The 11,925-nt window shown below is 46.8% G+C and overlaps 1 protein-coding gene across 2 annotated transcripts; it reads right to left on the reverse strand.

Annotated features, from left to right (window-relative positions):
• Positions 1-779: 779 nt before the first annotated feature.
• Positions 780-11,516, reverse strand: vps37c (VPS37C subunit of ESCRT-I). 2 transcript variants are annotated; one of them, XM_006808687.2, is made up of 5 exons: positions 11,207-11,516; positions 10,498-10,607; positions 8,447-8,618; positions 6,750-6,832; positions 780-4,674 (listed from the first exon to the last, which is right to left on the reverse strand). In XM_006808687.2, the coding sequence occupies exons 2-5, from the start codon at positions 10,588-10,590 to the stop codon at positions 3,958-3,960; spliced, it is 1,065 nt and encodes a 354-aa protein (XP_006808750.2). In that variant the 5' UTR covers positions 10,591-10,607; positions 11,207-11,516; the 3' UTR covers positions 780-3,957. The 2 variants fall into 2 exon arrangements, with proteins under 2 accessions (XP_006808750.2, XP_006808749.2); XM_006808686.2 differs by having other exon boundaries at positions 10,997-11,516.
• Positions 11,517-11,925: the final 409 nt, after the last annotated feature.

Genomic DNA, 11,925 nt, shown 5'->3' on the forward strand with positions numbered 1-11,925 from the left:
AATCGTAAATGAAAAAGTCTTTGAAAAACCGTCATATCTCAAATCAATATCATGGTAACGAGTGCAGCACGCGGACTACTGAAGTGAAGGATGTGACATTATTGACATATTAGTTCCTCAGACATGATCAGAAGAATGTTTTTTGATCTATGAATCATTCAAGCATGAAAATTGCACCATGTATCATTTTTAAATGTATCTTTAGTAACAAAAAACACACCATGTGTTCCCGTTTCTGTACTCGAGTCTGTGAGAAATGAAAGAAAACACTTTGACAGCCATAAAATAATAACTTTACACCAACAAGGTGAATCCTAAAAAGGGAAACTTGTGAAGTCCATCCTTAAAATATCTGAGGCGGCTCTGGCGTCCTGAGTGCAGCAGCTGTCTGTGAGCGGTGCTGTGGAGTCGTACGTCCTTCCACGATGGCTCCTCTCCTTCGTTCTCAGTAAGCACACTATGATTGGACGCCGTCTTCCTGTGTTTGTTTCCATCCCGGATGCTCTCCAGTCCTCGGCCTCCTTCCTTCCACTTCGCGTGCAGTCTCGTGGTGCTGGTGTGAAGCCCTCCACTCGTGGTAAGGAGCTTCCTCGTCTTGATATCAGCGGCTCCTCATTGATCCAGTTAAAACAGGGTTTTCTTGGTATTAGAGAACTTTACACACCTAACTTTGTTCTGATAACATGTGTTATCAGCGAGTCAGACTCGATGCACCTCACAGAAATCATTGTTATAGCAGTTTGACTCCATGAATCCTGACGTAATAAAGACTCTGAGCATTTTCCTTCAAATCAACTTGTTTAATTATTCACAACCAAAACAAGAAAGAAAACATTGTTTCTCTTTTTCCATCTACATCATCAGTAATATAGAACTCCTCCACGTCAGAGCCATTAAATCAATCTGATATTTCCCTCCAGAATATTAATGCTAACTATATTAAGACATCTGCCTTGTGCTTTTTCTAAAACACTGTAAAACTATTATTATTGTTGTTGTCATTTTTAACAACACTGAAGTCCTCGGGACAGATCCACCATCATGTCTTTATTGTGTATGAAAGCTCGTCATGCTCGGGTTATTGCAGCATCTCTGTGTGACGTCGTCACCTACTCCTGTTCACGTAAAACCAACCAGTGACACGTCTGCTGTGTGTGTGCAGTAACTCCACAGGTAACACCAGAGGGCGACGTTAGCACCAAGAGAGGTGCAGCATCATCAGCTCTCATCCAATCAGACGGCGCCAGTCTGTCGGCTGGCGCCACCGTGTGGACATCTGAGGTACTGAGAGCTGGATTCAGGTGAGCCATCACATGCACTCTGTCAGCTACAGCCCATATTTACCTGTGAGGAGTGAGGCACCCTTTATAAAAGACAAACTCACCTAATGCTGAAATATTGGTTTATGTGTTAGTTTCTATCAAGCACTTAATCAATTCAGAGTTGGCAGTAATCGTAAACCAGGAGAAACAAACTGCCAATTACATCTGCTACTGCCACGAAACGTTTAAATCTGCAGTCACTGCCTCCTGCAGAGGAGCTAACGCTGGTCTTTGCTCTGTGACATCAGCATGGTGAGCGAGCGGTTTATAAAGAGAACCTTACTGCCGTGGGTTAGCGCTCTGTGGCTAGTGACAGAGCAGGTCACACTCAACAGCTGACTGTAGCTGTGCCTCAAAGTGTTTTCTATGTGCAGACGGTGCACGAGTGGCAGTTTCAGACTCCTCGTTCAGGAGAGCGAACCTTCTTTGTTTCCAGCAGACCTTACAGCGAGTCTGACGCTCTGTGGTGGAGCATGTTCTCCTTCACCACAGCGAGCCGCTTTGACAGTCAGCCGCCCATCACAGGCTCTTTCAGACCGGCGGAGGAACAGAGGATGGTTATACTAACCTGGTTAAATAAAACATAAATGACCAAACACCATAGAAACCTCTGTGTGATGAGTGAAAGCCTTTGTGCTAGCAGTCTTAGCGACAGCTCTTAAACCAGGAAGAATGAACAGTGATCTTTGACCTTGGCAGGGAAGTCAGCTGATATCCAACTTCTTCTAAATCATGTGACATCTGAAGCGTGGCTCACACTGGCTCCTACGATAATGACTGAATGTGTCCGCAGTGCTCGCCCTAGCATTAGCCAGCTCTCAGCTGAAGCCTGTCTTCAGATTTACTGTGTTTTGATTAACAGCTGCATCTCTACCAAATAATCCAGCAGCTTCACCTTTGCTTGTGTCTGACATGCACTGAAACAAAAAGGATTTCTGCGTACTCCGCTGCACAACCACACCGGGCTTCCTCCCCCTCTTTAACATCATCATCATGCAGTCGCCTAAACTCTGAGCTCGCTTCACTAATGCAGCTTTCTGGAGTGTTAATAGCGGGATGTAAGGTACAGCTCGTCACCAAAGACATGTGAGATTTACGCGTTTGTCACGATGTTGGCACTTCAGTTTAGAAATACACACGTACTAAATTCCCTTCAACACCTCCACCTCACCTACGATGGTCTGCAGTGCCAAAGTGTTTGAAGCCAACACAAAGCTTGACTTTGGAGAGCCTCCATGGACCAATCAGAGAGGTGCAGGGAGTACACAGCAACATAATCCCTTTGTGTCAGCTTCTCCACGATAATACATGCTTATAAGGAACTTAAGAGTGTGACCGTTCTGACCCTTCCTGGGCTTCCCTTTGAATTACTTATTGGACAAATACAAAACAAAAGATGAAGATGTGTGGAGAAAACCAGAAACCTGCCTACAGTGTCTCCAGCTAGTGCTGCACAAACCATCTCCCGCTCGGCTTCCACTCACAGAAACACACGTTTGTTGACTTTACAGAAAAGTAGGAAAGGACATCACAGTCGGGATCAGGAATCTGAAGAATCTTCCCAAGTCTGCCTGTTTCCTCTTCGAGTGTTTTACGCAGGGCTGAGAGGAGAAGCTGCTGACGCAGCTGCAGCTGAGGACGTCGCAGCACCGACGCTTACAGTAGCTTCCACACCGAATGCTGCACATGTACACTTGGTATTTTCTATGTAGTGTACTGGAGGTGACACACTGTGGGCTCTGGTTTTAAAGGGGCAGTGCTCTCGCTGTGCACACACTGCTGCTGTTTCTACTCTGGTATCTGGAGCTACTGGCACTGGTGTGCGCTACTACAAACGCAGTACTGAGACGTCTCTCGCTGCAGTTTGCTTCCTCTGTCCAACACTAACGACAGGAAGAGGAATGAAAGCAGTGTCATCAGCAGAAGTTTCTTTGGTTAAAGGAAACAAAGTGGCCGCATTCACATTCGCTTGCAACTGGAAGAGCTGAATATCCGGGCAGCTACAGATAAGAATATGGGAACTTCAAACCCTGCGCTTTAACTTGATGTAAGAATCGTACGGTGTACCGGCCTTCTCCTTTTTAATGGCATCGTTTAAGCCCAGAGGTCATCGAAGCAGAACATAAAGCTTCCACATCTCGTCGGCGCTCACAGAAAACAATGTGAACCACACAGATTATGGCAGGGGAGGGGACACTGTCACAGAGTGCGATTCTTGCCATGTATTTGTCATAAGGGGGAGTGCACTTGTGTCTATAAGGACTTTCTGATTGCCAAACAGCAACACACACACACACACACACACAAATGACATGGAAGAGGAGGGAGGAGACAACGATGTGCAGAAGGAAGAAGGTGAGTGAACCAGAGACAGTGTTTGAACGCTTAAACACAAACGCAACAACCTGAGACCAGAGTAGGGGGAGTTGGTGGGTCGACAAAGGAAGGGCAAAGAAAGAAACAGATATTAGAGAAATAGTGCAACAAAGTAAAGCGAGAGACCTCTTGAGTCTGGGAGCGTCGGAGAAAGGACGGGGAGGAGGATCAGGGCGAGGAGAGCGGGAGTGAGGGAAGAGGACATGTGAGACAGCAAAGGAGGAAAGATTGAAGAAGAGACAGTGGAGCAGTAGTGCTTTCAGGAGTACGGCTGAGGAACTCCATATCCCGGTCTGTACATGGGTCTCCCTGTTGCTGACTGAGAATTGGAATAGGCCGGCCCGGACGGGTAGCTGTAGCCCCCATAGCTGTAGGAGGCCGGGTAGGGCGCGGGGCCGCTCTGCGCGTGGCTCGGGGTGTACTGGCCAAACGCCGAGCCTGGATGTGGCGAAGGAAAGGAGGGCTGGGCCGGGTAAGGGCAGCTGGCCGAAGCTGGAGGCCCAAAAGGGGGGCTAGGGCCAGAGTAGCTCCCTGCCGGAGGGAAAGGTGAAGTGGGACCTGGGTAAGGAGGGAACTGTGACGGGGCATTGGCTGGAACAGAGCCTGCTGCTGCCACGACAGCAGGAGGAGTAGGGCCCGACACGGGGTACGGGCTGTAGGGGAGCCCGGAGGAGCCCCCCGCAGACGAGGACGCGGGCTGAGGGGCGTTCTGAGGTTTGCAACTCGGCTGCTGTTGATTCGTCGTCGTTGCTGTTGTTGTCTGTTGATCCCACGGTGACAGCGGGGTGGCAGAGTCCTCTTTCAGGCATGCTGACGACGTCATGGCGGGGGTGTTGCCCTCGCTCCTCTGTCGCAGGATTTCTTGGAGTTTCTCTATCCGTACGCGTCTTTTGTGAGCGAGTGAGCGTAGGGAGAGGAATCGGTCGAGGAAGGAGTCCAGCGGAAGAGATCCCTCCAGAAACTCATCTGCTAGAGCCTGCGGGACGAGACAGGTAAGACAAATGAGCGGTGCTTACTGAGCAGGTATCACACTACCTCTAAGGTCAGATCACTTGTAGTAGCCACAGACTAATGATGCACCCACTGCTTCACAACCTGCACATCGAAACTCCATTTAGTGAGAACCCTGACAACAAGCCTGCCACAGCCCAGAGAAACAGCAGCCGCTGTTAAAGGAAGTGCAAAATCCTTCAAAGTAAAAGCATTTCTAGTTCGGATAGGTCTGCACTGCTGAGCTGCCCAACTAGATAACACAGCGTGTCCAGGGGCGCACTTAGTCCAGCTAGTCTTTAGTTGAAAGTCCTGATGAATGAAGCAACTGATCCAAAACACGAGCTGTTCAAACTCACCGCAGGTCTCTGCTACGGTCGGGCGATTGGACGAATATACCGACTATCACCGACAGGCTGAGCCCATGAGAAGGTTTGCTAATAATAATGTAGCTAATAGAAGCAGTCAACAGAAATAATAGCGCTGTTTTAACAGCAGCCTCTTCTGCGAGCAAACGCTCCTCCTCAGAGTGCACTCAGATGCTTGTTGGAGCTGCAGAAGCTGGTGATGGCCTAACACGCGTACGTGCTCATGTAAGTTAGTTGTGTTTGAGTACTTTGCTCACTCTATACGTCTGCACGAGTGACACACCGCTTTGGTCACATCCTTAGGTTTACCTTTTTCATCCCAGTTTGGTGATTGGTGAGTTAATGAGGCATCATCACGACAGACTGAGTCATTTTGGGCCGTTTGTCCAAAGTTCGTTCGTTCTGCGCTCCAGATTTTAATGGCGTTAATCACGTTAATGCAGCGTTGACACTGACAGCCCTAATTGTTTTTGGAAATGAGTTCATCCATGTTTGGATGCAAATCAGTGCGTGCATAATGACATTGCTCCGCCCATCAAAAAGCCTGCGCATGCGTAAATATATCGCCCATCGCCGATTATTGGACTGACGATTGTCGGTTGGAACATTTTTATATATCGCCCAACGCTGGTCTCCACCATCACAAACAGGTGGGTCACATATTTACAGGCATCAGTGGGTGTGGCTGAGTAAAGAGGAGGAGCAGAGTCGCACACAGTCATCAGGAGGTCACGTGGACCCTCACGCTCGCTGCCTGATGGTGACGTTTACGTCATTCACATCTGACTGGAGCTCGTGGGAAGTATAATCCCAGCTCACCCATCCATCGCTGCTTTTCCGGGGGTGGGCACCATAGGCAGCAGCTCAGATGCTCTTCCACGGGAACAACAAAGCGTTCCCAAGCCAGCTGCTGTCTGATCACTTCAGTGAAAGCTGACCACATCCTGACACCAGAGCAGGTCACCTGCTAACCAGATGGTTGGTGGTTTGATCCCAGTCTGCATGCCAAATGGGCGAGATACTAACTAATAACTAATAACTCCACGTTGCTTTCTGATGCATCCATCGGAGCGTGAATGTATTTTTATGAACAGAAACGATCTCTACACTGGCGTAGATGCTCACAGGCTGAGACCTTCTGAACCAAAGACATCATCTGATGGTGATTTGTGTGATTCCTGCATTTATGTGTCAGCTTTAATGGGCTCTTCCCTCAGGAGCAAATTCACCGTACCATCTAACGCACAGCCAATCATGGCTACAGAATGCATCGTGTAATGATGTCATACCAGGTTGTCTGTCTGCTGGCATCAAAAATCATTTTGATTGGTCAGACCACAGAACAGTTCAGTTAATCTGAAACAGCCTCAAAGATCCAAGTCAAAACTCATCAATGTTTCATCGAATGGTGCATGCATTAGTGGGTGAAGCAGGAAACGCTGCCCTGAGCCCTCACACTGACTTCCAGCACACTGTCATGTCTGCATGCATGCAGAGACTCATAAGAAACAACACATCCCATCTTCAGGAAACTCTTTAATCGATTCGTGATCGTCGTCGTTCAGAACCGAACTTTAAACTGTTGCCTTTCGCTCATATTACCTGAACACGCTGACCCCACGTTACAAACATCGAAGCGTCGCCTTTACGTTAAATGATGCACCTGCAACATGTGTGACAGTCGATCACTGACCTCTGACTCTTCTTCTGTTTTGCTGCCCTCTGTCTGTAGTCTGGAGAACAGCGCTTCTGGAGACACCTGACCTGCCATGCCATCTGAGGGGAGCAAGAGTTAGAAAGAGACCGAGTATGAGGCTGGGCGTGTCTGATGATGGAAACATTAAACGCTCAGACTGATGAGAGCTGTGCAGTCACATTATTATAATGGTGAGAGATTAAAAACACAGGCAAACCTGTGTGTCCCACAGATAGACTTTACCTGCACAGGCACAAGTGCAGCTGTTGAGGACAGAGACTCTGCAGACTGTTTGCAAACATTTCACACTTTCAGCTCTGAATCAAGACGGTTTATACAAATTGTGAATGAACCATGTTACACACAGCGCCTCGCTCACTCTGGCTCCGTGGCTGTGCACAGACTCAATACTAAAGAGGCACCGTGGACTGGACACGGTGCCTCATGTATTGATCCATCTATCTGGCAGCTCCACCTGCACTGTGGAGGAAGAACTACGACTCACTACAACACTGCACAGTCATCTGGTGCCAGTTTATTAGGATTTGTATGTATATGCACATAAAGACTGCTTTGCCCTCGACTCAGCTGTCTGAAGCTGGCGCTCCCTGCTTAAACACAGACACAGATAACCACGTACTGTCGCACAATGAGCCGCTTTCAAATCACACGTTAGCTGCCAAGCAGGTTTTTCAACAGGAACTGGGAACCTTCCTTCACTGAGGTGTTTATTACTGACTCACTCTTGTAACTCAAGTGATAGTGACTACACTATCAGGTCCATAAGTTCGTCCCACCCAGTCTGAGTTTAGCCCACGGTACATGGACCGTCGTTTATATGGTGTTTTCACTCTCACCTGACACTTCAAGGACATCTGAACTTTGAGCTGCATCCATGAACATTTAACTCCCTCACATGCAAACCTAGATGGATGCATGAAAGAGTACCTGGGGTATCTTCTCTTCAAACATACAGATGCAGAAGAGAAATGCATCAATAATAAAATCCTGAGGCTTTCAGGGGCCGCGGTGAGGGATGGGTCCAGTGCCCACACTGTGTGTGTACTACTACTACACCAGGAGCACCTGTGGTATAAATGTGAAACTCTGGTGATTTTCAGAAGGCTGACCTCTCATTTTGAGGTCAAGGTCACTGGGATTCAGAGTCATCTGAGACTTTAATTTTAGTAGATGTCAAACTGACTTTACATCATCGCCTGACCCCGACCAGTGACACGCCCCTTTGTGTGTTTAACTACACGTTACATGATAAAGAAACGCTGCTGTAGTAAATGATGCACGACTCTGAAATGTTCAGAAATAAATGTGTAAAATGACACCAAGTGTAAAAACAAAAGAAAGTCATATAACAGACAAAAATAGGAACAGTTTGACAACAACACAGAAACACTTCTGAGTGACACTTCAGGTCACTTACTAACCAGAAGGTCGATCGCTGCCTCCTCCAGTCTGCACGCTAACATACTCAACCAGGTTCAAGTTCATCCATCAGAGTGTGAATGTGTGTGAATGTTGTATTAAGAGCTCAGAGTAGAAAAGTGCTGCACGTGAATCAGTCCATTTCAGACATTTATAGTCAACTTCAAAAAGACAAATGTACTTTAACTTTTATGTGATCATCAGACGTGATGGAAACACTCAGGTGCAGTCAGTAGTGTTCATCCCTCCCCTACCTTTCAGGGAGCAGTGCTGTCTATAGGTTTCTCTGACTGCCTCTAGTTGAGAATATCTCTCCACCAGCAGCTCCTTCTGCGACTCCAAGCGAGGCTTCATGTCCAGGTTTTGCTCAGCCAGGCTGCGATTTGATGCCAAAGCCATTTCTCTCTCCAGCTGGATGTTCTGGATCTGAAACAAAAGCATGTAATGCAATGGGAATTATAACTTTAAACACATGTCTGTGTAGATCCTTCAGTGTGTCTGCATCACCACATTTAGTAAGACTCAGCAGTCTTCTCTAAAAGAGCGAACGATGGACTGACTTGGTGGAAGGATGTCAGCAGATTCTCCTCATGTAGAATACAGAGTCATATCAAAAGTACTACTGCAACCACAGTGACTCACACAGGAGCCTCGTGTGTGCTGGAAACGAGCCGGAGTCTCCATCTTGTAAAATAACTGCAGTAAATAAGTTTGTTAGGCTGACATACGTCTGTGCGTGCCTGTTCCTGTCCTGTGTGGCAGAGTACGCATCACAGCCGAGCACACAGAGGTGCACAGCTGAGGGATGTCTTTACAGTTTAACACGAGTCTTTGTGTGTACAGCCCTGTGATGGCAAACAGCTGAACAACGTTCCTAACGCTGCGTTCAGTAAAGTCAAGACCAAAGTCCAGGCCTGGACTGGACTTTGGTGGGATCAGTAGGATGGGACAGCTGCCTGTCCGCTCTCTGCACAGCTTATCAGTTTTATCTGACTGCTGTTTTTCATGCGTGAGTACATGTTTATTATTTTGTGACGCACATATACAGCTATGGGGACATTTTTTCCACGATTACGACCCCAAAAACATCACACGACTTTCACAACAGTCTAGAACTGAAAGGAAACTGTGTCGCAGCGTCGTTATTTACTGACTCAATATTACACATTCGTCAGTGGAAAACGTCTGTTGGCCTCTGGGATTAGCAGCATGTTTGAAAGTGTCACTGCAGTCAGACGTGTCATTTTCAAAGTGAGCAACAGTTCTCAGGCTTTTCTTTGGACACTGGCTGTTTTCAGTACTTGTACCTGATCATGTTCAGAGGAATGTTATTTGGTTTGTTAAGCCACCAAACTCTGACCTATAAATCACTCAAGCAGAAAAATCGGCTAACTCAAGGGATGAACCAGTATTGTGTCTGCACATAACAGGCAGCTTAGCAAAGTTAGAAATGTCATCTTCAGGCACTTTGTTGCTAGCAGCAAAGCACGTCATTTGTTCCCAGTCCTCCCAGTTGAAGTTATAAAACTTAACACAGCGTGACAACGGACAAAGTGATTCTCTACAAGCTTTAACCTGAAACCCTGCCTGTCTTGGCGTGCACTCAGTCCTTAAAATCTGATTAAACTGGATGACAAATGAAGAAATGGCAGATAAACCACTGAGACTTTTGCAAAGTTCTGCACGTGCTCCTCTCACAGGTGACTGTGCTGTCTCTGTTCACCTCGAGTAGCTCAGGTTTCTGCAAGCTTGTGTCAAATCAGCAGTTCAATGTCAGTATCCAACCTAATGATTTCAGGAGATCTGCCATCATTTTAAATCATCAGAACACTTTCACAAAAACAAAAAAAAGTATTCTGGACTCGAACCAGCTCAGAGATACGGGGACATGAGTCAGTCATTTGAAATAGGAGGTGATGAAGGACAGGAAGTTCCTCGGTACAACTCAACTCTACAATTTTGCATGACTGCAAACAAAGCAAAGGTTACAGGGACAAAGGCAAATCCCTATTTGCTCACTTCTAGGACAATTATAATAACTCCTAACTTTATTATTTTGAAGAAGAAAAATATCACACAACTACTGAACATTTAAAACTAAATTCCCACTGACCGCCTCCGCTTTGTCACTTTTCACTGAGCTGATGTAACCTTGGCAGAAAGACTTTATAGACAGTTTGAGATTTAAATTAGAAACCAGTTGTAGGGTTACTGTAATGCCACATAATCTAATTCCTGACTTGTCATTAAGGGAATTTAATCGGCGTTTGGAGAAAGGGGAAGAAGAATGAAGCACCAGTTTCACCTCATCGGACTCCAGAGCCATCGATTCCACCCTCTCCGGACTGTCCAGGAGCTCCTGTAGCTCTGATTGGCTGAGGTCCTGAAGCTTCTCCATTTGATTTGCCAGGATGGCTGTCCAACATAAACAAATCAGGAAAGAGACATTAAAAACGCTCGTTAGAGACAGAAAGTTGACATTTACAATCTCCGAGCAGCCATGAGCCGCTGTGAGGCAGCCCGGAAAATCAAGAAAACACTAACCACGTCCCTCGCTGCTGTTCCCTAAACAAAGTCACCACGATGTAGGCGATATATGAAAACTGCACTTAGTTATTTTCCCGCAATATGCCATTAGACAAATTATAATACAACAAATTAGCCAATGACGGCTAACAGCTAGCTAGCATAATAAAAGCGCAGTACAAACATATGGAGGCAAGTGACTGTAGGCCCCAAAACACAACAAGCTGTCTGGGCGCACAGTGAAGCCAGAACACGGGTGAAAATGAGCCGGTACTTACACGACGCTAGCAAACCAAATTCAGTGCGGCACAGAGTGGCGGTGACATCCAACAGCACCTATTTATTCCAACTGACAGGTGACGTGACACGTCCTCAGGATCTGTAATCTGCCCCGGCTCGATCCACACACACAAACACCAACCGCTTTGTTTCCGACGCCCTTTGGCCGCAAAGCTATCTACTGCTAATCGACCGACGTCCAATCTCACCTGACGGCTCGGCGCTAAGCGATACGATGACAACAGTCGCTATGATCGCAATGTCAGGCACTCAGCTACCGTCAACTTCGAAGGAAGCTCAGCGATTTGGTGCTCAAAACCGGAGCTTAGAGTCACCCCCTCAGTCCTGACGACGACTGTCAAACGCCGGTGTCTTCCGAAGATGCCTACTTTAATAAACACTCGACTACAGTCGACAAAATGCTAGAATGGAGGAAGAATTTCGCTAAAAATAGGAAAGTTTCACTCCACACTGACAGAAACCGCCGCCATTTTTGGAAGCCTACACGAATTGCGGGTGGTATTCGGACAAATCCCAAACATTCTGAATACAGCGCTTGTGAACTTTAATTACATCGAAGTTTGTATGTATAAATGCTTCCCGATAATTATTATTTCTGGGCACACTTGGATGTAATTATTTTAACTGTGTCCGTTTTCCCTAGTGTGTCCCCCATAAGGCAGGGTAATGGTACAGTCCGGTGCTCAGCTGATATAAGGGAAACCCCTGCGTGACGGTAATGTTCCGTCCTCTGCTGTGATGTCCACTTTCCACAGCGGCAAAAACACCACTGAATCCATAACAGCAGCAGTATTTGACTCGAGCAGGCGGGTTTGTGAGCAGTAACAGCTGTTAATACTAATAATGACGTGTTGTAGTACTTTTTCGAGACTTCTCTTCAAATGTGTTCCTAACTCAGTGGTTCCCA

This window comes from Neolamprologus brichardi, chromosome 9 (genome assembly GCF_056152115.1).
Source record: "Neolamprologus brichardi isolate AB-2024 chromosome 9, ASM5615211v1, whole genome shotgun sequence".
NCBI lineage: Eukaryota > Metazoa > Chordata > Actinopteri > Cichliformes > Cichlidae > Neolamprologus > Neolamprologus brichardi.